The sequence below is a fragment of the Trachemys scripta genome, chromosome 2 (genome assembly GCF_013100865.1).
Source record: "Trachemys scripta elegans isolate TJP31775 chromosome 2, CAS_Tse_1.0, whole genome shotgun sequence".
NCBI lineage: Eukaryota > Metazoa > Chordata > Testudines > Emydidae > Trachemys > Trachemys scripta.
This window is the reverse complement of record NC_048299.1, coordinates 242,901,174-242,928,760: the sequence shown is the minus strand read 5'-3', so window position 1 is coordinate 242,928,760 and position 27,587 is coordinate 242,901,174. Positions and strand designations below refer to the sequence as shown.

The following is a 27,587-nucleotide window of genomic DNA, read 5'->3' as shown; positions in this document are numbered from 1 at the left end:
GGAGGTACTGTTTTTCAGAGGCAACACCTGACCAGCTATATTCAGATATTAAATATACCGTGGCAGTTTACCCTGGTGTCCTGGCCCAATCCCTATAGGTGCTGTGATGGGGCTTATCCCTATCACCTATTAAAAAAATATTCAAAAGCTCTGAGGTAAGAGGGTGCACAGGGAGTAGCTTAGGCTCCTGTGAAGGAAGCCCTGACGTAGGGTCAGTTAAGAATACTTTAGTGGAGCCCAAGAGGTATGGAAGAGGGGATAGACCAGCAAATAAAGGAGAAGCTTGGAGGATCTAGGGAGAAGCCAGAGAAACAAAGGGAGACTGATTTAAACACAAGCTGTGGGGAAGCAGCACATGGGGCTTGGAGGTAGGAAGTAGCCAAGGGAACCAGTAGCATGTCTGAAAAAGTAGACCTAGCTACTTAATACAGGGTCCCTAGGTCACAACTCAGAATAGAGGGTCCCCCCGAGGAAGGAGCATGCCAGCCCAAGAGAAGAAATATTGAACTAGGGTGGGACTGAAGACTGACCCCAAAGGACAGGCCAAGGAATAGCCCGGTGATGGGGGAGGAGTGAAGGCTCTTCTGTGTTGGGACATTTTGTGAACTTTCAAGTTGGACCTTTCTGTTATTCTGGAAGGGGACTGAACTTTGTGAGACTTGGCCAGCAGTGTGAGTCACAGAAGATCCAGTGAGAACAAATGGGCTTGAAGAAGGTGCCAAAGACAAGGACATCTAGTATCATCGCACCCTGACACAAGAGGACACTACAGATGGTGAGTACACTACTTTACAGGTGCCATTAGGTCAGGGTGCAAGGGGAGTGAGAGACTCTCTCCGTAGAACACCAAATAGCCTGTACACTCCGTCATTAATGCATCTACTGCGCAGATACTGCAACAATGGATGCCACGGACAGAGTGTTACAAATAAAACTATACAAAGGCCTATGAGTTACTTACTACTAAGACATTATCTCCCTGTAGCTATATCATCTTTATTCTGTTGCTACATCAACTATGTCAGAATTGTACGATTTCCACTATAGTAATGTCACCCTTCAAGGGTCAATTTGCCAGAAAATAAATATTCTTGGAACCTAAAACTAAACTGACAAAGCAAAAAAAGTAATCAATTCAATTCCATTTTATGCAGCTAAACTGTATATACAGAATCTTTAAAATCATACATCTACAGTACAGTAACTCCTCACTTAACGTTGTAGTTATGTTCCTGAAAAATGCAACTTTAAGCGAAACAATGTTAAGCGAATCCAATTTCCCCCTAAGAATTAATGTAAATGAGGGGGTTAGGTTCCAGGGAATTTTTTTTCACCAAACAAAAAACTATATTTTGTGTGTGTGTGTGTGTGTATCTATATCTATCTGTCTATACACACACACACACACAGTATAAGTTTTAAACAAACAATTTAATACTGGTACACAGTGATGATGATTGTGAAGCTTGGTTGAGGTGGAGGAATCAGAGGGTGGGATATTTCCCAGGGAATGCCTTACTGCTAAATGATGAACTAGCAATTGGCTGAGCCCTCAAGGGTTAACTCTCACACTCTACAAGGCAGCAGAAATGGAGGGAGGGAAGACAGCATCGCAGACAGAGACAGAGACACACACTGTGTGTGTGTGTGTGTGTGTGTGTGTGTGTGTGTGTGTGTGTGAGAGAGAGAGAGAGAGAGATGCACATTTCCCCTCTAAGTACACTGCCTTGTTAATTAGATCAGCTTGCTGAGACCGCAGCTGCTGCCAGCAAGCTCCCTCCGTCCTGAGCCCTGTTGTGTGTCCCCCCTGCTCTATGAAAGATGGGGTAAGCGGGGCGCAGGAGCAGGGGGAAGGGGAACACCCTGACATTAGCCTCCCTCCCTCCCCTCCCCCCCGCATAGCAAGCAGGAGTCTCGGGGAGCAGCTCCAAGGCAGAGGGCAGGAGCAGCACATGGCAGTGGGGGGAGGGACAGCTGCAATTGCTAGCCTGCTGGACAGCTGCTGCACATGGAACCTAGGGGAGCGGGGAGCTGATAGGGGGAGCTGATAGGAGGGCTGCCGGTCCACCCTGGTTCCAAGCCCCCACCAGCTAGCTGCAATGGGCTGCTCAAGCAGTGGACAAAGCAGGCGGCTGCCAAATGACATTAGAAGGGAGCAATGCACAACTTTAAACGAGCATGTTCCCTAATTGATCAGCAACGTAACAACGAAACAACATTAACTGGGATGACCTGAAGTGAGGAGTTACTGTACTTATTCTTGTTCAGCTCTATTATCTTCATTATTCTACCCTGCCACATGGGAATAGTGCATTTGCACTCTCAAACACATTTCAATTTCAAGGAAATCCATGTCCTGTTCTGTGCTGACTTACAGCACCTTTAAAATATTTCTTTTATTTGACTTTTAATCATAACCACCAAGAAGTAGTTCAGGCTATCATAATCCTATTGCCTGAAATTTGCACAATAAATCATTAAAAGGTTAAGATATTTTTCATGATCAAATAGAATGTACAGAATTAATCTGCTTTATTTGGTTACATGTATAATGAGGATTTCTTGTAGCTAGATTAACAAGAAGGGGAAAAATAAATACAAACGAGAATGTGATTCTTACTTATTTTTTCCAATTAAGTATTAAATGCATATTAGGTTAAACTGTGCAGGCTTCATAAAACAACATCCAGAGCTGAGCTGCAATGGCATAACAAAAATTAACAAAAAAATTTTCTGCCAAATTAAAAGTGAGTTAGGTATCATTAACCCCCTTTATTTGCTAATTTGATTATTAAATGTAATCATTAATAATATTTCTCAATCTACACCTAAAACCAAACAAGACTAGCCACTGCAAACAAGCACAGACCTCCTGGCAAAGCATGGGAACAGTATCATGCATACAGTACGGTGTGTCTGCTGTGTCTCCATCTCCTGCATACATGGATTTTGGTAAAGGATTTACATAAAATTCTTGTTATATAGTCTCCTGTTTTGTTACAACTTAGTCCATCTGAACACCGTAGTGTCAGTGATCAATCCAGCATTTAAGAGACACTATCCTCCTCCAGCGATACCACAGCGAGCCTGTCCAAGTGTTCTCTTTGACATATCTACCAACTGAGGGCTTGTCTACATGGGGAGTTTAATTCGCAGTGAGCTACCTTTTATCGACAAAACTGTGTAGTTTAGACATGGCCTCACTCATGTTGCTGAAAGTTAACCCACCCCCTTCCCATGTAGACAAACCCTGAGAAATCTAAAATGTCCTAATAGTGTTGATATAATAGCTGCGTAGGAATCCACATTATCCAATGCCTATTTTAAAGCAAACTAGTAAAGAAGAAAATTGGGACCCACTCCCACTGTTCCTTATATGGCACCATTGTGATGTTAACTCAAGTCATTATATCATTGTTTTCCGCTACATTCAATCTGACTTAATTCCATTTATTTTTTCATAGTGAATTTTTAATTCTGTACCTTCCTCTCAAAATGAAACTTCCAGTTATTTGATCTTTTTTAAATAATGTTATGAGCTAAGTGAAACCTTGTTATGGGTTGAATTAAAACTTCATTCAAATAGATGTGTGAATGAATCCCCCATTTAAGACAGTTGTAAGAGACAGTTACAGGGTTATACCTCAAACAAAAACTTATAGGATCTGCCCAGAAAGTAGGTCCGTTGTGGTGGGTTCAGCTAGGTATTGTGTGAAGAGGTGGTTGTGGAGGGGAGAGAACACACAGAAAACTGAAAAAGAGATAGACTGAAGGAGCAGTTGAAATCACCGTGGCTGACTAGAAGAAACCTGGGAAGAGGTTTTTGAGCAAGTTGCAAATAGTGCAAGTTGAAAAGAGTGCTCTTGGTGCTGGGAGGAAAAAGAAGCTGTTTCCTGCCATTTGATTCCTTCTGTGTTCAGAGACACAAGATTTTGTGCATTCTTTGTAAATAAACAAGACTTGATCAGAGAAAATACCAGACTCCATCTATTTCTACATCCCCCGAGCCCTGAAATTCAACTAGCTGCTTGGGTCAAAAAAGGAGCACACAGGTGTCAAGAGAGGGATCCAGTATCCAGGGAGACAGATTGTGAGCTGGTATTCCTGTTGACCGAAAATGGAACAAATAATGGAGATGCTTGCAAAAATCAAAAACGGCCAGTGGGATTTAAAACAAGAGCTGGTGAATCTTCAAAAGGAATTCAGACAAGACCTGCAACAAAAGCTGGAGATGTCCCAGAAAAGGCTCAGAGGGGATTTGTAGGCTGAGATGAGCTCTATGTTGGAGCAGCAACTATGAAGTACCTGGACAGATTGGGAAACCCAGCTGCAAAACACCCAGGCTGGAACAGTAAAATGGATTCATGAGGTGACCAGCAAATTATCTGTCATACACCAGAAAAACTGGAGACGAAGCAAGTTTCGGCCAACTTGGAACTTGCTAACAGAGATGAGCTGCAACCAGGACTTATGGAGTTAAAAACTCAGATACATAAGGAATTCAAAGAATCTATGATCACGGTGGATGGCAGCTTACCTGGATGATTAATTGAACCAGAGGACTAGGGTTAGGACTGGACATTAACAACAGTTTTCTACCTCCTTTGTTACTCAGAGGCCCAGAGGAGAGGTCAGGCTGTCCCAGCTCAAATAGTGCAAAATCCCACTCACTATCTTTGAGGGAAAAACTCCCTGGGAGGTTATTTGGTTCAATTCAATGTTATACAGTAGCTCAAATGAGTGGCTGGGAAGGAGGACAAAAACGGGGAGTTACTAGCAGCCAACTTTGGTGGCCCAGCTCTGATTGTACTGCAGAGCTTACCACCAGAAATGAGACTGAGTTATTCAGATCTGGCGCAAGCTCCTGACATGCAGTTTGGAGTTGGTCATCAATCTAAGCTGTCCGGGGCACAGCTAAAAGTTAGAAAGAGAGGAAAGAAGAAAACCCACCTGAACTGGCTGAGGACTTGGCAGAGACTTGTGCCCTCATAGCCAGATACCACCAAGACCTTTCAGGATAAACTGGCTATAGACAGAGGACAGCAACACAAATGATAAAAGGTTAAGAAAACTGGGCACATTTAGTCTTGAGAAAAGAAGACTGAGAGGGGACCTGATAACAGTCTTCGAATATGTTAAGAGCTGTTATAAAGAGGATGGTGATCAATTGTTCTCTATGTGCAATGAAGGTAGGAAAACAAGTACTTGGCTTAATCTGCAGCAAGGGAGATTTAGGTTAGATATTAGGAAAAATGTTCTAACTACATGGGTAGTTAAGTTCTGGAACAGGCTTCCAAGGAAGGTTGTGGAATCTTGATCATTGGAAGTTTTTAAGAACAGGTTGGACAAACACCTGTCAGGGTTGGTCTAGGTTTACTGGGGTCTGCCTCAGTGCAGGCGGATGGACTTGATGGCCTCTTGAGGTCCCTTCCAGCCCTACATTCTATGATTCTAACAGTTCTGTTAAAAGCTGGTTGTGACAGTCTGTACCCCTAAGTTCATTCCTTTTACAGACTATGTTAAATTTTTTACAAAGCATACTGTGTGAAGTGTTAGTTGCATTTTACCTTTTACTTCTTTGTAACCAATTCTGACTTCTATGCCTCATTGTTTGTAGTCACTTAAAATCTATCTTTCTGTAGTTAATAAATTTGTTTTATTGTTTTATCTAAATCAGTGTGTTTGGATTGAAGTATTTGGGAAACTTCATTTGGGATAACAAGATTTGTGAATATAATTTTCTATTAATTAAATGACAGACTTTATATGAGCTTGTATTGTCCAGGAGGGTGCTGGGCAATACAAGACGCATATTTCTGGGGGAAGTCTGAGACTGGGAGTTTGCTGGTGTTGCCCTGCAGTGTAATTCATGGGTGGTTGGCTATAGCACTCATACAGTATAGCTGGGAGTGATCTACATGCTGGATGTTGTGTGTGAGCAGACCAGGAATGGTTACTCTCACAGCGAAGCAGTGTAAAAGGCACTGCGGGCTGGAGAACTGAGGGGACACAACTATCAGTCCAGATTATACCTGAGGTAACATCACACTAGTACTCTGCCACAAGTGTCTAGAGAAAGCCTCCCTCCCAGTTCAGGAAACAAGCTGAAGGGGCAAAGCTTGGAGGTATGAGGATCAGCCTCACAGTTTTTGTTTATGACTGGACAGTTAAACAATAATAATGGGAGTTTGTCTACACAATGTGTAATAGGATCCGTGATGTGTATAGGGATAGTTGATACAGGTTCAATCATAAAAGAGTTATTAGACCAGACATGATAAGAAGATAAGGGAATAGGGGATCCAGAACTGAACTGCCTAATTGGTCTCACATGGAGATAATGACTGGCACAACAGCACCCATCTAAAAATTGGGTTTGACAATTGGACCTTAAATTTAAGCAAGAAGTCTGGGTGGCTGAAACAGTGGATGAGCTAGTAATTGGCTTAGATTCCATTATGGCTGATAACTGTGTAATCCATGCCAGGAAAAGTGTCTTACAGAGTCTGTCCGTGGAAATTCCCTTTAAAGATATGGCCCAAGTGAGACGAATGGTTTGTAGATAACTGGTGTGCAGTGAACTAATTGTTCTGCTCCGGGGGCATAAACCATTATAACAGCTACATGCTGTGGTTGCTTTCCAGCCAGGAAAATATGGGGAGTGGCTGAAACCTGTTCTGAGAGCCAGAGTTTCGTGGGAATCTTAGCTGCTAAAGTTCTTGTGGCTACGAAACAAGAATTAATCCCTGTTTGTTTGCTGAATGTTTCTGACAAGAAGCAAATAGTTTAAAAAAAAAAAAAAAAAAAAAAAAAAGGACTGCAGTTGCAAAATGTGAACCAATGGATCTATTAAATACTGCTATAGAAGAAAACTGCAAGGGTGAAGGTGAGCTCCCAGAGCTTCTACTGGACTTGTTCCTGAGCAGTTCTGTACACTTAAATGGGGAACAGCAGAACAGTCTAAGAGTTTATGGTTAAGAATCAGGAGTTGTTCTCCTGAGCCAATAAAGATATAGGTTATATTGCACTGATTCAGCACAAGATTGATACTGTGGGAAACCAACCCATTAAACAGCCACCTCAGCAGTTACCAATAACAAAAAAGGGAAGAGATACTCCAGGCCATTGAGGAAATGTATCAGGAAGGCATAACTGAGCCTTCAACCAGCTCCTGGGCTCACCCATGTGTGGGTAAGAAAAAGGATGGCAGCACCCAATTCTGTATGGACTATAAAAAATTAAATGAAATCACTTCAAAGGTTTCTTAACCATTACCACAAACAGATGATACCCGGGATGCTGTAGCAGTGTCAGTCTGGTTTTTCACAGTGGATGTTAAAAGTGGGTATTGGCAAGTAGAGGTGGATCCAAACAACAGGGGGAAAAACTGCTTTCACAGCAGGACAAGGTTTATGGCTTAAAGTGATGGCTTTTGGCTTGTGCAATGCAACAGCCACATTTGAGAGGCTAACAGAGACAGTATTATGTTGCATGCCCCTCTCAGCCTGTTATACTCAGATGATATCCTGGTACATGCTAAAACCTTTGAACAGGAACTAAAACATTTACAAATGGCCTGTGATAAGCTGAAGGCAGACAATTTGAAACTGAACTCAAAGAAATGTAAGGTATTCCAAAAAAAGGTAATCGACCTCAGTGAGGAGGGAATGTTCACTGACAAAAAGAAAATTGAGGATGTACAAAGCTGGCCAACTTCCCAGGCACTCACAGATGTGCAGAGTTTTATAGGCCTCTGCTCCTGTTGCAGAAAGTCCATTTGTGGGTTTGCCAATATTGCAAAATACTGCATTGGTTGTGTGAGAAAGGGAAACCATTTCAGTGGTCAGCAGAGCAAGATGTAGCATTTTGAGAGTTAAAAAAGGCTCTGACTGCTCCTGTCTTGGCCTGTGTTTCAAAACCCTTTTCATATTTGATAAAGATTCTAGTAACTAAAGTTTGGGGGCAGTATTGGCACAACACAAGGGACTTGAGAGGGTGGTAGCTTACTATAGCAAAAATCTAAGGTCTCCTGAGAGAAATTACTGCACCACCAGAAAGGAAGTCCTAGCAGTGGTTACAGCTATAGAAAATGTTCATCATTACTTGTATGGAAGGAAGTTTCTGGACAGGACAGGCTTCCTTGCAATGGCTCATTAGATTCAGGAATCCTGAGGGACAGCCTTGACTGTTGGTTGGAATAATGGCAGGGTTAGGATTTCACAATCAGACAGTGGTTAGGTCATAAGCATGGTAATGCTGATGCCTTGTCCAAACAGCCTTGGTGGGAGGCTAATTGCAAACACTGCCCCAAGCAGGAGAGCAAGGAATTAGTTGCTCAAGGGAATGGATGTGGTTCTCTTTCTTGACTTTTCAAAAGTGCCTATGTCCTTAATTCATCCCTGGAACAATGGGGATTGAGTTGCAGGAATGGACCCCTGAGCAATTAAAACTTTCCCAAAGAAAGAATCCTCATACAGGGATACAGTGTGAGTGGAAAATCAACCGGCAAATGCAACCAGCCTGGAATGTAGTGTCCCCTCACAACACCACAATAAAAGGTTTCTAGACACAGTGGGAAAACTTGGAATTTAAAGTTGAAATATTGTACAGAAGATGGTAGAAGCCAGTGGGTGATGGATACAGGTACCAGCGGGTTGTCAGATACATTGAAATCTCTTGCATCTGAAGAAGTGAGGTTTTTACCCACGAAAGCTTATGCTCCTAATACTTCTGTTAGTCTCAAAGGTGCCACAGGACCCTCTGTTGCTTTTTACAGATTCAGACTAACACGGCTACCCCTCTGATAATTGAAAAAACAAGTTCTGAGGTTATGTCATGAGATCAAAACTGATGGACATTTTGAGGTTGCAAAAACCTTAGCCAAGCTAAGGGAGAATTTCTATTGGGTAAAGTGCAGGGAGGATGTAGAAAGGTGGTGCAGGAAATGTGATGCTTACATTGCAAAGAAGGGCACTGGGAGTAGCCCTTTGCAGCAGTATCTTGTGGGGGCACCAATGGAGTGCATTGCCATTCATGTTCTTGGGCCCTTGCCTGAGACAGAGGCAGGCAGACATTATTTGCTGGTAGCTATGGACTACTTCACAAAATGGCCTGAGACTTACTTAATAGGAAATTAAGAGGCTGCGACAGTAGCAGTAGTTCTAGTGAATTAATTCTTCACCAGATTTAGGGTCCGGGGTGAGGTACAAAAGGTTCAGTAGGACTTTGGGGTTCAGCTGATAACCTTTGTAAAACAGCACCAAAGGGACTGGAACCAGCATACCCCATTCTTTCTGATGGCTTATAGAACAGCAATGAGATTACAAAGTGTGCCCCAGAACTCCTCATGTTTGGGCAGGAGCCAAGGAACCCAGCAAAGCTTTTGTATGGAGTTCCTGAAGAGGAACAAAAGGAATTGAACCATTTGGATTACACAGAAACCCTACAATACAAAACTGAAAAACTTCACACCTTTGCTAGGAAAAATTTTTGGATAGCCCCTGATAAAATGAAGAGACTCTATGATGTAAGGTCAAATGGGGAAACTTTTAAAAGAGGGGACCTTATCTGGTTCCACAATCCTAGGCAAAAGAAGGGGAGGAGCCTTGGGAGGAACCCTATACAGTAGTGACGCAAATAAACAAAGGATGCAGTTGGGTCCCAGGACTAAACCCAAAGCTATCCATAAAGGCCATCTAAGGTGATATCAGAGGGACAGGATTTCAGCATGGCTGCTCCCTGAATCTGACAACTGAGGATGCTGAGGCTGGGAAAGTTGTGACCGTAATGAGTCTCCCCACTCCAACAGAAAAAAGCAGGAACTGTCACAGCCACCAAGTTCCACAGAAACAACCAACATACCTCAGGAGCACAATTAAAGGAAGTTCAAGGAGAGAAAAGCCCCAAAGACAAGTTTGGGTAGGAATACAATCTTTTTCTGTTTGTGATGTAAAACTTTCTTGACAGAAAGACATTGAACATATGTAACAGTTAAGTGTGTATCATTAGTAATTTGTTAAATTATTTCTTTTCTTTCTGTTTGGGATGGATTATTGGAGGGGGGGGTCACCATTTTAGGCATCATCGAGATGATGGGCAAAGCTGAGGTGGGGAGTATTGTTATGAGATGGGTGAAACTTTGTTATAGGTTAAATTAAAACCTCATTCAAACAGATATGTGACTGACTCCTCCATTTAAGACAGTTGTTAGAGACAGTTAAGAGGCTACATTTAAAGAAAAGCCTAATAAAGTCCACCCAGGAACTAGCACCAGGTGGGTGGAGGATTTCATAGGATATTGTGGCCAGGTGGAAGGGGGAGAACACTGAAGGTACGTCTAAACTTAAAATGCTACTTCAGTATAGACACTCACTCACTATGTCAATGGGAGGGGTTCTCCCATTGCTGTAGTTTATCACCTCTCAAGGAGGTGGACTGCTAGGTTGACAGAATTCTTCCATTAATTTCTGCTTTCAACTAGAACATCAATGGAGTCTTGAAATTCTACTAGCACTCGGTTCAAAAAAGGGGCAACAATAACATCATAAACACACTGCCAGGAATTTTATTGCAAGACGTGTATTCTGAAAAAAACTGCTGTCATGGTAGAACAAAAACTTTAAACACATTTTTCTTCATCAATTTCTTGGCTTTGCATTGCAGGTTTAAGTTTTGTTGAGATTAACTACTACCAAATAAGGGATCACAAAACACAGATAAAAATCAGAAGTTACTTATATGATTACAGGGTTAGCTTCCTACAAAATGTTTATATTTTGAAAATTGTTGGCTCCAGGACAGTTTTATGAAGTTATCCTTCAGGTCATGCAATCCTTTGAAGAGACAACTGTGCACAGCTAATATGGAAATAATATTATGTGATATTTTCCTCCTAAATACCAATCCTCAAAAAGAGTTTTATAATTTTACTTAGCATCATCAAAAATAGCTAGTGATAGCATTTAAAATGTCCTTGATCCCATACAGTAAACAATAATTGGCAGAAAGCATTTTAGATCATACTCACCATTAAAATGTTATATATCTGTGCTTCCAAAGAGAGTTCTCTCTTTACTAGCTTATTCATTACATTTCAGTGGATTATACAACATACAATGAAACAGAAATGTAAAGGGTAAATTAAATGGATTAATATTGCCAATGTGTATGGATTGCTCACCCCATAGCAGATATCCTTATGAAATATTTGCTTCATAACAGCTTTGTGAGGTGGCATAGTAGATCATGTAAAGTACACGCAGAGCTTATCATACCCCTTAACTTTTGACCTTCAAATGAGAAGTCCCTATCATTTTTCCCCTTTGCAAGCCAAATGAATGTCTGAGTCAGAGAGTTACATTAACAAACCAATGGAAGCTAAGCATAAGAGAATGGAACTTCCTTTCTTTAAAAGGACTATATTAAAACACAGAGTATTTCACAACAACATCTTGGATATCTTGGACAACATCTACGTATCTGCAGGCAGAACTGGACCCTATACGTTTAGTTAGACGAAGAGTCTGACATTTTGAAAATCTAGTATTCTCAGTCAAAAAAGCAAATACTGTAACAGATTATTTTATTACATTATTTACCTTATGTAACTGGTAGTACTGCTCAGCACCCACCCCTCCCGGTTCTTCCGCAGTCCACAGCACCAACCGCAGAGTTCTCTTGGGGCGGAGCCCTAGGACATACAAAATTAAATATGGCTTTTAGTCCCAAATGTTCTATTTGTCTAAACAATTCTTGTGTTGGCCTCCATTTCCCCAGGGCAGCTACATATGAATTTCCATCAAACAGCCACCTCTGCTCTATGACCTCAACAAAAAGCGAGCGCTGAAGAGTAGAAGATGTATAGCTGGGGTCACTATTAGTGTGGTAGCAGGGAAAGCTGCTGTGTGTTACAGCCATCTCTACAGGCCTGAACAACAGAGGCTCCACAGTCACTTCCTTACCCAGGCCTCATACAGGGCAATATGTGCTACTGCCCCTGCCATGCCTGAAGTAAATCAACTAATCAAACTGCTTTCAGTGGACTTGCTGGTAAGGATCCTCATTATCTTCACCTTAATTGAAGATATGCTATTAGATTTGTATGAGAAACTCTAAGGGTTTTAAGTACTAAAGGACAGTAGGATATAATTTTGTTATTCATTATACATTACTAAGAATGAAATAGCAGAGAGAGCTGTACTTTAGATCCTTACATACAACAAGCTGTTGAGCATAAGCAAAGCTTTTTAAAGCAAGGCAAATGCAGGACAATTCTGTGAGAGCAATGTCAGCCGAAGGAGAAAAGTAGGGTCTACACTGCAAAAGAGTTTATTGCTGTAACAGATCCAGGCAGATATAAATTATGGTTTTTGAGTTATGGTTAATTAATTCAGTTAATTAACAACAAGGAGTCCGGTGGCACCTTAAAGACTAACAGATTTGTTTGGGCATAAGCTTTCGTGGGTAAAAAAAACACTTCTTCAGATGCATGGAGTGAAAATTACAGATGCAGGCATTATATAATGACATATGAAGAGACGGGAGTTACCTCACAAGTGGAGAATCCAGTGCTGACAGGGCCAATTCAATCAGGGTGGATGTAGTCCACTCCCAATAATAGATGAGGAGGTGTCAATTCCAGGAGAGGCAAAGCTGCTTTTGTAATGAGCCAGCCATTCCCAGTCCCTATTCAAGCCCAAATTAATGGTGTTAAACTTGCAAATGAATTTTAGTTCTGCTGTTTCTCTTTGAAGTCTGTTTCTCAAGTTTTTTTGTTCAAGTATAGCTACTTTTAAAGCTGTTATAGAATGTCTTGGAAGATTGAAGTGTTCTCCTACTGGCTTTTGTATGTTAATTAAATCTGGTAAATTAGTTCATGAAAAAGTATATTTATTCTGTGCATCAACATTTAACATTTTTTAAAAAAAATGCTTAGAGCTCCCATACAGTATAATTTTTAAGAATGGTCAAGAAAAGATGGGCATAGGGTGAAGCCAGTTGTGAAAAAGTTATTGGAATGTAGTCATGAACATCTCTGTCACTAATTATAACCACCACCACTCATTTTTCCCCACCTGAAAGAAATCAGGAATACAATAAATATGAAATATTCAAAATATGAAAAACGTACACTTCCCATTATTCTGTAATTCAGTAAGTACTAACAATAGAATCCAGTAATTAAAACTACATTTTCTAAATGCAAGTCACCTGTCCTAAATGCAGCAGAACGCTCGTTTTTTAAAAACAACCCTCCCCCCCAATCCCAACAGTTTGCTGCTCCACTTCTAAGTAATTACAACACAGGATTAGTATCCTTCCTATTTCAAATCAGCCAGATGGCCAATAATGTTATATTATGATAATAATATAGATATTGCATTGAAGTTAGCAAGACTACGGCCACAAAATAACCAAACGTGGCAGCAGCTTGGTTCATAAAAAAGGCTGTTCTAAGACATAAATCATGTGCTGGCCCCAAACCCACATCAGAAGAGAGTGTGTCATGTTCCAAATGGTGCTAAAGGTTAAGACTTAAGTGACAATTAGAGAAGATATTTGAAAGGTTGTTTTTATTTAACTATCACATCACAAAATACTACACACTGAGGGCCAAGCCTTGGTCCATTGCATAAAGTCTATGTAAAGGGGCTTTGTGCAAGGGAAACTCTTGACAGGTAAAAGCAGAATTTTCCCTCTCTCCCTAGGCCGTGGAGCACCGGCACAGCTGCTGCTATACCACAGAGGTTTGTAGTAGCCACTGCTGCCCCTAAAGTTGCACTACATGGAGGGAAGGGTTTGGTCAATATCTTCATGTGGTTATGGAACCAATGTTCAAACCTGCACCCCTCCAATGGCTCACCCCCATACTGTTGTGGTATATATTCACAAGTTAGCAGAATTGCAAAGAAAACTGCTCTGTGCCTGATGTTATTAAAAAGGAAATTTTTTGTTTAAGGCACATTCTTTTTAATCGAGTTTACTATGGCTTAAATAAGGGTTTTGTTTTAAAACACTGCTTCCTAATAAGGCATAATCCACCAGAACAGCAAGAGATTTTTTTTTTTGGCATAATATCTAGTAAAAGTATTGGTAAAATGTCATTTAGCCTAGAAAACCATGTTCTGTGATGATTAGAGTATACTATATGGAGAATTGTATGGCAAACTTCAAGCCAATCACTGCTTTAGTACACAGAAGAACAAAAGCATAAATAAAATAAATGTGTCTCAGCTTTTCCACCTAGATAAATGATAGAATATACACTTTAAATGATGACACTAGAAAAATAAGATTTTTTTATTTAGATGTTATATAAACACAACATAGGTCACTCTTGCAATCTGCAGCTGGTTATAACATTATTTTCTTGATTTATTAATGCAATGATCCTATCGTGCCCTTATGGATGCCCTGTATATCTAATACCAGTATGCAATTCAAATGAAAGTGGAGGAACTTGACACTTGTTCAAACCATACAAAGTCAATATTCCTCATTCTGAGAGATGTACTGCACTCAAATAAGGCTGTCTAACACTGGGAGAATGTGGGTGGATAAGAGGAAGATGATGTCCAAAAGAGGATGGAAGGCACCCAAAGTAATAATTAATCTTTTCTTAATCGTGCAAAATTAAGAACACATCCAAGGTAACCACAGATCCTTCTCTAGGAGCAGATTCATTCAAAAGTCTGCCAGGTTCCAATACAGCAGAAAATGAACTGCACTATGTGGAATCTCACCTTTAACTAGGAAAAGTGTTCATTTACTCACATTTTGAGCAAGTCCCTTGACTTCATTCAAACACACAGGCCCTGATTCTGATCTCATGTTTCGAAGGAGTTGTTCCTGATTTACCCCAATGAGAGTAAGAAGAGAATAGCCCCATACTGTGCAAATGCTTGTCACAGAACCTAGTTACCACACTAGCTTGGTAAAATTTCACTAAAATGTATTTTATCTAGGGTGACCAGATGTCCTGATTTTATAGGGACAGTGCCGATATTTGGGGCTTTTTCTTATATAGGTGCCTATTACTCCCACCCCCATCCCCATTTTTCACACTTGCTATCTGCTCACCCTATTTTACCCCCTAGTTTCTATACCCACATTGCCCACTCTGGGCAAGAGAAATAATACAGGGGCCCGGCCCTCAGGATAAATTTTAAAAGCCATTACAATCTACCTCATTTTTAGGGTGACTGGAGCTAAGTTCCCTCTAAGCTGTGCAGCCGTGCTGCAGGCTATCAAGATCCACGCAGGTAGGGAGAGGTGCCTCTCCCCTGGCACCAGAGCTGCCCCGGTGGGGAGAGGTGCTCTCCCTCAGGCTGCTGAGGTGAGAGAGTGTTGGGGGGAGTCCTCTCTCTCCACCACAGCCCTGGGGCAGCCTGCACTCCAAACCCTTCAACCCTGGCCCCACCCCAGAGCCCTCACCCCCCCCACACCCCAATCCTCTGCCCTAGCCCTGAGCCCCCTTCCGCACTCCAAGCCCCTCATCTCCGGCCCCACCCCAGAGCCCACACCCCCAGAGCCCTCACCCCTCCACACCTCAATACTCTGCCCTAGCCCTGAGCCCCCTCCCACACTCTGAACCCTTTGGCCCCACCCCCACCATACATCACCTCCATATTGGTGCACATGGTGCAAATTCATTCCACACGTGGATGTTAAAAAATTAGAGGGAACATTGGACTGGAGGTAGGCGTGCATGTGAGTCTCATGGCACCACTTCTGTCCTATTACATCCTAGATGCCAATGCAGTTAGTCGGCATTCCTCAGCATCCTTCCATTGTACAGTACTTTACTGTAATAACCCCCAAACACTGCAGTATCACTAATGTAAGATGTAATCCTTACTGATATCATGTTCTCTTATCTCACTTAAGCAATCCTAAAGCATCCACCAACTTTAGTGGGAACAAGATCAGAGATAATATCAAATACCCAAACCAAATGAGTGCATGAGCACCATTACAAACCTGCCCTGTAATCACAAGTGTTTGCTGGATATTCACAAAAGTTAGTTTTATAAGATTATCTTTGATCTGAGTGGCTTCGGATACTGCAACCAAATGCATTAATAGTAGTGTTTATGCCATAATTAATTGAAAAGTTCATTGCTAGCAATATAGAGACATATATGTATGCACCATTTGTTAATCTTGAGTTGCACCTGGATGCATTATATACCTTGATGTGCTTATTATTACTCCATACATGTTATCACAACCCTCGATCAGTTCCCCAGGTGAAAATGCACCACGGATTCGATGTGCTCCGAGTTTGCAGGGGCTGAACAGAGTTTATGTGCTGGGCCTCTAGGCACACATCCCAGGTACAGACACACTTCTTGGCAGTCCACTTGCCTAGACCTTGAAACTAGTGCTCTTGCCCCAAGCCTCCCTGTAGCTGCTACACCTTCACAGAGTTCCACCCAAGCTGTGGACCCTCTGGTTTACTGTTTCCCTCTTCAGAGGCTACATCACAGTAAAAGCAAGTAATACAATGACTTTGCAGAGGAATGTCTAAACACACATATAATTTACTCTTAGATAGCAAAAGAGCCATACAGGTCTATGGAAAAACAACAAAACCTGCGCACAAATTCCTGCCTCAGTTTCTCCAACAGCCATGTGGGATTTAGTTAGTCTCTCTTCCGGGGATTCAGGATATATCTTCTCCTCCTTCTCAGCCATGTCTGCGTCTGGTCTTAGTCTTCTCCCCTTTCTAAAATGGCCAACGAGAGCACCTCCCTTTTATAAATTTCCAGTCCTCCCCCACCCCCTGCCTCTGCCCTTGTCAGATGACTCTCCTCAGTGGTTACAAGCTCACTTTGTTGAATGGTTGCACGGGAGGCTGCTAGCTCATTGTCTTATGGTGCTTGTATTTGAATGGGGGACACTCCAGGTTAATGGCCCTTGATAGCTATGCATTCTTAGCCTTCTGCTAGGCACAAGAATCTCTCCAGACACCTCCCTGGAGGTTTCAGCAGAAGATGGATGGTAAAAGGCAAAAAAATTGACATAGTATACACTTACAATCAAAATGGCATTCACAAAACAAAATGAGTTTGTAGTTTGATACAGATACATATAGACATATGCAAATCAGTCACAGGCATTTATACTGGTAAACGTATACTCTATACTTCAGAGTGTACTTAAAAGGGAAAGGAGGAGATGTGAACAAAGGTCATGTTATAGATAGAGAAGGGTATTTACCACAACTAAAAGTGGTCATCATATTACCAGGAATATATTATTTGCGAGTATAAACATTTTTAAATGTTGGAAAAGCTCTCTAATTCCCAATGCACTAAAACAGTCCTACTTCTCTTACCAATATTGCTGGAACTATATCAGTTCCTAAGGTATTCTGAATATCTGAGACATATATTGGTGGTAAGATGGCAGCAAAACTAACTGTCATCTCTGTAAATATGCATTCCAGAACTGGCTAGACTAGAGGTTACTTAAATATTTTAGGCCACCTTTGTTAAACATTAAGCTTGATGATCGAGAACTTGATGAAGCTATGGCTTTATCAAATTAACAAGGCTAACTTTGAGCAGAGATTATCACCCTCAAAAAACAACTCAAAAGTAAATTAATTAAAAGAAAGTTGGGTTACAAGTCACTAACACAAAAAAGAAAGAAATTAAATTTAATGCTGACACACAAAGTCGTTAATTTGTTGTGCTACTGATATTAGAGTCCAGGGTTTTACATACAATGTCTAAAATCCTGATCCCACTGAAACCAATGGCAACTCTGCCCATATATGTTGCATAACCAAAGTATAATTGACTAAGACCTGGTCTACACTAGGAGGTTATGTCAAATTTAGCAGCGTTAATTCGAATTAATCCTACACCCGTCCACACAACGAAGCTATTTATTTCGACATAGAGGTCTCTTTAAATCGATTTCTGTACTCCTCCCCGACAAGGGGAGTAGCACTAAATTCGACATGGCCATGTTGAATTAGGGGGTTAGTGTGGACGGAATTCAACGCTAATAGCTCCGGGAGCTATCCCACAGTGCACCACTCTGTTGACGCTCTGGACAGCAGTCCGAGCTCGGATGCTCTGACCAGCCACACAGGAAAAGCCCCGGGAAAATTTGAATTCCTTTTCCTGTCTGGCCAGTTTGAATCTCATTTCCTGTTTGGACATCGTGGCGAGCTCAGCAGCACTGACAATGATGCAGAGCTCTCCAGCAGAGGTGACCATGCAATCGCAGAATAGAAAGAGGGCCCCAGCATGGACTGATCAGGAAGTCTTGGATCTGATCACTGTGTGGGGTGATGAGTCCGTGCTTTCGGAGCTGCGATCGAAAAGACGGAATGTGAAGATCTATGAGAAGATCTCAAAAGCCATGACGGAGAGAGGATACAGCCGGGATGCAACACAGTGCCGCATGAAAATCCAGGAGCTGAGACAAGTGTACCAGAAGACCAAAGAGTCAAACGGACGCTCCGGATCCCAGCCCCAGACATGCCGTTTCTACGAGGCACTGCATTCCATTCTAGATGTGGCCGTCACCACTACCCCACCACTGTCCGTGGACTCTGACGATGGGGTATTGTCGACGGCCGCTTCTTCGGAGCTGTTCGCAGATGGGGAAGATGAGGAAGGAGATGAGGAGGACGAGGCAGTCGACAGCGCTTTCAACGCTGATTTCCCCGACAGCCAGGATCTCTTCATCACCCTCACGGAGATCCCCTACCAACCCTCCCAAGGCAGTAACCTGGACCGTGAATCAGGGGAAGGATCAGTAGGTAAGTGTTTTAAACATTTATTTTGAATAGAATAGGCCTGGTATGTTAGCAATGGGTTTTTAATGATTAGTTTGCCCTAGGCGCTTAACTTTTTAGTCCTTGCCAGTGCAGCTACTGGAAAAGTCTGTTAACATGTCTGGGGATAGAGTAGAAATCCTCCTGGGACATCTCCACGAAGCTCTCCTGGAGGTAATGTGAAAGCCTTTGCATCAGGTTCCTGGGGAGAGTGGCCTTATTGCCTCCTCCATGGTAGGAAACTTTTCCGTGCCAGGCTAGCAGCAGGTACTCTGGTATCATTGCCTGGCAAAGCATGGCGGCATACAGCCCTGGTGTTTGCTGGCATTCACGCAGCATGCGGTCTTTCTCTGTCTCCGTAATCCTCATCAGAGTGATATCACTCACAGTGACCTGCTTTGAATTAGAGGAATTTTAGTACGGGGACTGATTTCCTGTTCCTTTAAATAACTGTAACCGGCGGTTTACAGCCATGCAGTGGGGGCAGGGAGGCGAACCGTTCCTGCTGAGTGGTTCGCCGGCAGCATGTAGGTATCTTTCCTGGGGACAGCCACGATGGGGGTGGGACAGGGGCAGAGTTCAGAACTTATGGTCTGTTCCCGAGCCGAGGCAGCACAGCAGACCCAGTGGAGGGACAACATGTCGCAATACCAGCGATCACACAGCGATCACCTGTAGATGTTCTGCAGGACAGAGCCCTGCTGCATTCTATCTCTAACTGCCCTCCCCCGCCACAAAGTCCCATCTCCCCCTCACCCAAAGTCCCAAGAAGGAAGGGTAGCAGGGGCCGTGAAAACAGTCACTCCACCCCTGCAGACTGCTCAAATTGCAGAAGGCTCTCATTCCCAAAGATTTGATACGTCCTTTCCTTCCCTCCAAATGCACCTCACCCAAGCCCCCGTCCCAGTTTCATCCCCTAACTGTGTAGTTCTTAATAAAAAATACGTTTGTTAATTACTGTTTCTGTCATGTTCTTTTAGAGGACAGTTTGTTTGAAGGGGGGGAAAGGGGTTGGTAATTGGAGAGAACAGTCACCTTTACCAGGGTACAGACACGGGGGCAGGTTCAGCAGAAGGTCACACACACATTGCAGTCACTAGGCACACTGGTCAGTCTGGGAGGTGGTTTTCATGTACTGTGTGTGGGGGCTATGTGAGTTTGTGGTGGGGGAGGGTGGTTACAGATCTTATGCAGCGGTCCTTAGCCTGGATGACAGAGCCACGCAGCAGGGGATCTGTAACAGCCCTCCCCCGCCACAAAGTCACATAGCCCCCACACACAGAGTCCCGAAAAGGTGGGGTGGCAGGCTCCATTGAAACAACCAGTCCACCACTGTGGACCGCTCTAGGAGCAGGAGCCTGTCATTCCTCGAGTTTAGAAGCGTCCTTTCCATCACTACACCCGCTCCCCACCACAGTCTGCGTCCCAGTTTCAACCCTTTACCGCGAAATCCTTAATAAAGAAAACTGTGTTAATGAACAAAGTTTCATTTATTTTATTTTTAAAGGTGTGTTGGAAGGGGGGGTAAGAGGGTTGGTAACTGGAGAGGATAGTCAACATTGACTGGGTAAATACACGGGGGCAGGTTCTGCTTCTGTTTAAAAAAATGTAATAGTCACTGGTCACTCTGGAACCTAGCTTTCAAAGCTTCCCGGATGCACAGCACGTCCCGCTGGGCTCTTCTAATCGCCCGGGTGTCTGGTTGGGCGTAATCAGCCAGGCGATTTGCCTCAACTTCCCACCCCGCCATAAATGTCTCCCCCTTGCTCTCACACAGATTGTGGAGCACACAGCAAGCTGCAATAACAATGGGGATATTGGTTTCGCTGAGATCGGAGCGAGTCAATAAGCTTCTCCATCTCCCCTTGAGACGTCCAAAAGCACACTCCACCACCATTCTGCACTTGCTCAGCTGGTAGTTGAAGAGTTCTTTTTCACTGTCCAGGGCGCCTGTATAGGGCTTCATGAGCCAGGGCATTAGTGGGTAGGCTGGGTCCCCGAGGATCACTATAGGCATCTCCACATCCCCAATAGTTATTTTGTGGTCCGGGAAGTAAATACCTTCCTGCAGCCGTCTAAACAGATCAGAGTTCCTGAAAACGCGAGCATCATGAACCTTGCCCGGCCATCCAACGTTGATGTCCCCTATGGTCCACTAGTGCTTGCAGCACCATTGAAAAGTAGCCCTTTCGGTTAATGTACTGGCTGGCCTGGTGGTCCGGTCCCAGGATAGGGATGGGAGTTCCATTTATAGGCCCACCGCAGTTTGGGAATCCCATCGCAGCGAAGCCATCTATGATTACCTGCACGTTTCCCAGGGTCACTACCTTTGACAGCAGTACATCAATGATTGCGTTGGCTACTTGCATCACAGCAACCCCCACGGTAGATTTGCCCACTCCAAATTGATTCGCGACTGACCGGTAGCTGTCTGGCATTGCAAGCTTCCAGAGGGCTATGGCCACTCGCTTCTGGACAGTCAGGGCTGCTCGCATCCGGGTGTCCTTGCGCTTCAGGGCAGGGGACAGCAACTCACAAAGTTCCAGGAAAGTTCCCATACGCATCCGAAAGTTTCGCAGCCATTGTGATTCATCTCAGACCTGCAGCACTATGCGGTCCCACCAGTCTGTGCTTGTTTCCCGGGCCCAGAATCGCCTTTCCACAGCATCAACATGACCCATTGCCACCCTGATGTTCAAGGCACGGGGTCCTGTGCTTTGTGAGAGGTCTGTGCCCCTCTCAGACTTAATGTCCTCACCGCGCTGCTGTAGCCTCCTCGCCCGATTTCTCAGCATCTGCCTCTGAAAAAGGTGCATGATAAGGTGCGAGGTTTGACAACGGCCATAACTGCAGCGATGATCGCAGCGGGCTCCATGCTCGCGGTGCTGTGGCGTCTGCGCTGTCAATCACCAGAAAAGTGAGTGAACTGATTGCCCGCGGGCGCTTTCACGGAGGGAGGGCGGGAGTGAGGGTTGAATGACGACAGTTATCCAAAACCACCCTCGACACATTTTTTGCCCCAACAGGCACTGGGGGCTCGACCCAGAATTCCAATGGGCAGCGGGGACTGCAGGAACTGTGGGATAGCTACCCACAGTGCATCGCTTCCAATGTCAACGCTTGCCCCATTAGTGTGGATTCACAAAGTCAAATTACTGTCCTTAGTGTGGATACACACGTTTGAATTTGTAATATCGGTTCCACAAATTCACTTTAAGTAAAATCGAACTACTCTTGTAGTGTAGACATACCCTTAGTCAAAATGCATCAAACTTTATGTTTGAATTCCTGGTTCTTGCTAGGTTGTGTCACAACTTAATGTTATTTAAACTTTGTGTGTGTGTATGAAAGATTGAGATCAATAGTGCAAAGTACTAAATTCCCTAAAGTAAATACTTTCCCACCACAGGTTAGAAATGTAAACCAACTATTCATATGGAAGGTTAGCAATTAATAGTACAGTCGAGTCTAACAAAAATAGGGTCTGATAGATAGAGAAGTTCTTTTGGAGAATTCATAATACAGTTTAAAAGGTTGTATTCACATTCAAAATGTCAAAATTATTCTGCCTTCATATGGAAAAAAGGATCAATTTCTTTAAAGTCCATAACACTGGGCCATATTTAAAGGCAATTTAAATGATGGTGTAAGTCACACGAGGTATGCAAGTAGGTTGAAGAACTGTTGTAAGTGGATGTAAGAGGTAAAGTAATGTAAGTTGCATTGATACAGTATTCAGTGGGTGTGTAAAATGAAGGGGCAAAAGGCAGGAAAAGCCCTTTATCTTATACCATCCTGTTAGTTGCTATTACTGCTTTAGCCCCATCCCTTCTGGCGTTTTCACCTATGTGCTACATTCGTTTTGCACACCTTGGGTCAGATCCTGCGCTTGCCCCTTATGTGAGTTCATTCCATTGGTGGGGAGAGCATATTGATCTTTCTCCCTCTCTTGCCCAGCGAACATAAGGGCCAGGCAGAATCACAGGAGGAAGCCAGCTGCACCTAATAAAAAAGCATAGCAGCAGATGTACAGACAGTGTGCCTGGGAACTCTGGAAGGGATGTCTCCCAGGGCTCCCTCTGGGGCACTGCAGCTCCACCACTGCCAAAAGGCTCAGCCTAAATGGAACACTTGAGTCCCCACTGAATACCAAACTGGTGCAAATTACACTACATGACCACTTATCCCACTGTTTAAGCTACTGCTGTATTTGTTACAGAAATTTCCATGGAGCTGCACTTGCCTACACCAGCTTCAAGTTTGGCCAAATTTAGCATTTTTTCCCCATTAGTAGCCTACAGTCTGCTTTTATAAAGTACATTTACGGACCTGAAACAAGATACAAAATGGCCCTGTACAGCACATTCCATTGTTGTTACTCATTAAATCCTTACTGCATCCTCTATGCTGTTCAGGTTTGTAGGGTGATCAGGTTTCATTAGACACAAGAGATTCACTGGGTGACACTAGCATTTAAAGCCCTGACAGGAAACTTGAGACTTCTTTGAAAAATGCCTGATGCCAATACAAGAGGAAGATCTAAATTCTTGTGTAGAAAACACAAAAAGAAATGTACAGCTACATGCTTGTTTAACAGAAGCCTCAGAATTAGGTGCCAAATACACAAATCTTACTAATGTATGTTCGGGCACTGGTAAATGGTACACTAAATATGATTTCCTATAAGGGTTCTCACTGTGATATTAATAAGGAGATGTTTTCATAGTACTTTTCTCCTGACTCTACTCATTTACAATGGTGTAAGATCCAAAAAACTACCCTCATCACTGGTTTGAATTAGTTAAGCAAGATAATAATCTTACATAGCAAAAAGTCGGTCTCTCTAACACCAGCATACTATTTGCATCTGTGCCCAATCATCACTCTATTGTTCCCCAGAGTTGACATCTCTGTTCTCCTTGTCTAACGGTTTGTATCTAGTAGTTTGAGGGCCCATTTATTTTCTCCCAAACACATGGCGCCGAGGATTCAACACTATTAATAAATATGCTGTACATGGTGCCATTCCTCTAATTCAAACAGCCTAATACCAACAATTTAAATTAAGTGCCTGATGCACATCTGATGGAAGTTCCTACCTATTTATAGTTGGCAAATGATAGTGGCCCATTAAAAAAGGAATCCTTTGATCCTGGGTAAGAGTTTAGAATCTGAAGTTGAACACAAACCTCTTGCTCATAACCAGTTAAGAATTCATTTCAGGTGCAGGAAGGCTCGGAAATTATCCCTTTTAAGAGAAAAATCTATTCACATTGCAATAGCATTCACTAGATTGAATGATAAATTTAGCAGAATAGATAGACAATATTAAACTAAGTTATACAACATATACAATTCTTTTGGATGGCAAGCCCTTACCCAATAACAAAAACAGAAGCTTTCCATTGACAGTCAATAGAACTAAGCAACCTAGGTGTTTTTGGAAATCCCACCCATTCTGATTTAAAAAGTCTCTTTGTACAATTGTGCAGAAAATTAGCTAGTGGGAGAAAGAAAGATTTTTTTCTTCAAAATTAAGGGAGAAATGTAAAGGGTTATTTAAAAACATTAAAAAGAGAAAGAACTTCATGGAAAAACACATTTACGTATTCCTATCCTTTAAAGCCCAACTTTGGTATACCAATATCCCAGATAAGTTAAAAAATGTGAAAGGAATATAGCTTTTTGGGTTGGAAAATGTGGCATGCGTGTGTTTTTTAAAGTAGATCATACAAGTTGCTTTATTTGTTGCTGCTTTTGCTTTGTTTGTCTGGGTTATTTTATTATATTTTATTTTCATAATGTTCAGGCCCAAAAGAAAGAGTAGACAGTATTGGAGCAGATATTAGTGACGGGAATCTAGCAAAGATGCAGTGAATTCTAAAGATGGTTAGAGGGAAGAGACTGAGGATTCTTGGATATTCTAAATATATTAGAGGGATTAATACGAGGGAGGGAGAAGAATTATTCCAGCTTAGTACTAATGTGGATACGAGAACGAATGGATATAAACTGGCCGTGGGGAAGTTCAGGCTTGAAATTAGACGAAGGTTTCTGACCGTCAGAGGGGTGAAATATTGGAACGGCCTTCCGAGGGAAACGGTGGGGGCGACGGACCTGTCTGGTTTTAAGATTAAGTTAGATAAATTTATGGAGGGAATGGTTTAATGGTAAAACATAGTAGTCAAGGAAAACCAAGCAATGGTAGGTAAATTGTATAATGGCTGACAGGGGTCAGGCTGGAGACCCTTGCCTATATGCTCGGGGTCTTACTGATCGCCATATTTGGGGTCGGGAAGGAATTTTCCTCCAGGGCAGATTGGCTGAGCCTCTGGAGGTTTTTCGCCTTCCTCCGCAGCATGGGGCAGGGATCTCTAGCAGGAGGGTTTCTGCCGATTGAAGTCACCTAAAACAGGATTGGGGACTTCAACAGCAGAGTCCAGGGAAGGGGTAGGGACGGTTTTATGGCCTGCAGCATGCAGGGGGTCAGACCAGATGATCATAATGGTCCCTTCTGACCTTAAAGTCTATGAGTCTATGAGTCTAACAAGGGAGGCTGTTGCAATCGTATGGGTTAACTAGAAAAGAAGCACAGAATCATGAGTGGGAAAACCCCACCGAAGGTGTAGTTGGCAGAATCTAGGGGAGAAGAAGAAGAAGAAAAGGAGGAAGTGAAAACTGAGATATAAGCAGTGCTGGGGAGAGCTCTGGAAGTGAGGACAAAGTTTAAATGTGATTTGGGAAGAGTCCAGTGAAGGGATTATAATGTGTGTGTTTGGTGAGAGAGAGGAAATTACACTGTCAGTGTGACAGGACAGGAAGATTATTTCAGCTGAGCATTTTGGATACACTTCAGAAAAGAGGCGGGAAAGGAGGAGGCAGAACATGAGATAAGAAAGGTACATGGAATACAGACAGAATGGGAGGGTTGCATTTTAGAAGTCATGTTGAGGAGGAAAGGAAACTGCATTTGGTTACAGTGTGAATGTGGGAGGAGAAGGACAAGGAGAAATTGAGATTACTCCAAAGGCTGTGAGCTGAGTGGCAGGCAGAGATAGAGAGGGAACCATGAATTTGTCATTTGTTATAGAGAACAAGGGGAACAGAGATAGGGGAGGGTTTAGGAAGGAATCATAGGAAGCTTACTTTTGACATGTTTAGTTTAGGAAAGTGATGGGATATCCAAGAAGAAATGTTAGAGAGGCAGCTGGAGATTCAAGACTGGACAGGACAAAGCAGTTGATTTGTGAGTAATCTGTAATCATGCTCAGTGGCGGATTAGCCACTGGGCCAATAGGGCCGTGCCCAGGGGCCCCAGCCAAATGGGGCACCCCTGGCCCTGACCTGCTCCGTCTGCCTGGCACTCCCTGGCAGGAGTGCTGGGTGGCGGAGTAGAGCAAGCCCCTGCACCCCGACCCCTCTTCCTGGCAGCAGTGCCGGGGTTGGGGGGGAGAGGGGGGAAGACTGCAGGCGGAAGGGTGGGGAGAAGCCCCCACTTGCTCTGGCCCAGGACTCCACAAAACCGTAATCCATCCCTGATGGATAGCTAAAGCCATGTGAATGAGGTCACCTAGGGAGGAGGCCTATTGGAAGAGAAGTAGGGAACCAAGGACAGAGCCCTGAGATCTCACCTGAAGAGAAGGACGTTGAATGAAAATGGCGGGAACAGCCAGGACAATGGAGTCGCTGAAGCTAATGCTTATTTAAGTGCTCTTTGTACAGTGACTACAGGGCCAGGTTAAATGAGTGTTACAAAACAATATACCGAGTAGTTGTGCCCTCCTGAATCTGGGGTTTTAAATAGAGAACTGATTAGTGCAGTGCCTCAACAGCAATACAATTGACACCCTCAAACACAATCTATTACTCTCTCTTCCAGATTAGTAGCCAGTGTACATTTAAAACAAAATCCCCAAAGTAAAAGAATACACATAAAAGACCAAACTGCTGTTTCAGCCACCTCCCTGCCCCTATGGAAGATCCAGGTTTCTGAGCAAATTTTTTTCTGCTTGAGTAATCTAATTTGGGGAATCCCTTCCTCTCTTTCAGCAGCAGATTATTAGAAATACAGGAAAACATTATAAAAGTCTTGTAGAGCAGAAAATACCATGTCCTCTCACTCTCGTTCCGACACTTTACAAAATGTGGCTTGGATGTTAAAGTACAGTAGTCTCAGCTCTGTCTCTGACGTACTTTATGTTTTGGAAAAGTAGATTGGAAAATCAGTGATGTAATGCTCAGTCCGCACTGCCTTTATCTTCCCTCATTCTTGATGACACAGACACCTGTCTAGTGCTAGGCTAGGCTACACTGAAAATATATAAATTAAAAAACAACAGCATGAGAACAAGATGATGCAGTGACCTCATTCTGAATGGTTCTTTGCATTTCAGTAGCTTCACTGGGTTTTGCACTTGGAAAAGGCTGAATTTCCCTCTGGCACCAAGCTTTTAAGACTTTTTTTAAAAACATAAATAGCCATTCTTTATCTTGAAGCTAGTGAGTACACTTGAGTTTGCAGTGAAGAGGAAGCCAACAGGAGAAAGGACAATAAGCTTATAGGGGTCTGTTTGCCTAAATTTACCAAAGCAGCAATATACTTTATGGCAGGACCACAAATATAATCATTCCTTTAGTATGTTGTACTAACATGGGACATAAATACTCTGGTATTTTCTAGATGTGCAGTTCAGCTTGGATGTTAAAATGAAAGCATGACGTTACTTTCCACACTTAAAGTAAGAGCGGCACAGGGAAATATTTTTTCTATTTAGCAGATTCAAAAGTTACCTTT

General features: G+C 42.9%; 1 protein-coding gene across 1 annotated transcript in view; it reads right to left on the bottom strand.

Moving 5' to 3' along the window:
* The window catches only part of CPQ (carboxypeptidase Q), a 275,759-nt gene that overhangs the window by 63,150 nt on the left and 185,022 nt on the right, over positions 1-27,587 (bottom strand). Inside the window, exon 6 of the mRNA XM_034763342.1 lies at positions 11,598-11,689. Within this exon, the coding sequence (XP_034619233.1) occupies positions 11,598-11,689 (92 nt within the window). The remainder of the gene's footprint in view (positions 1-11,597; positions 11,690-27,587) is intronic.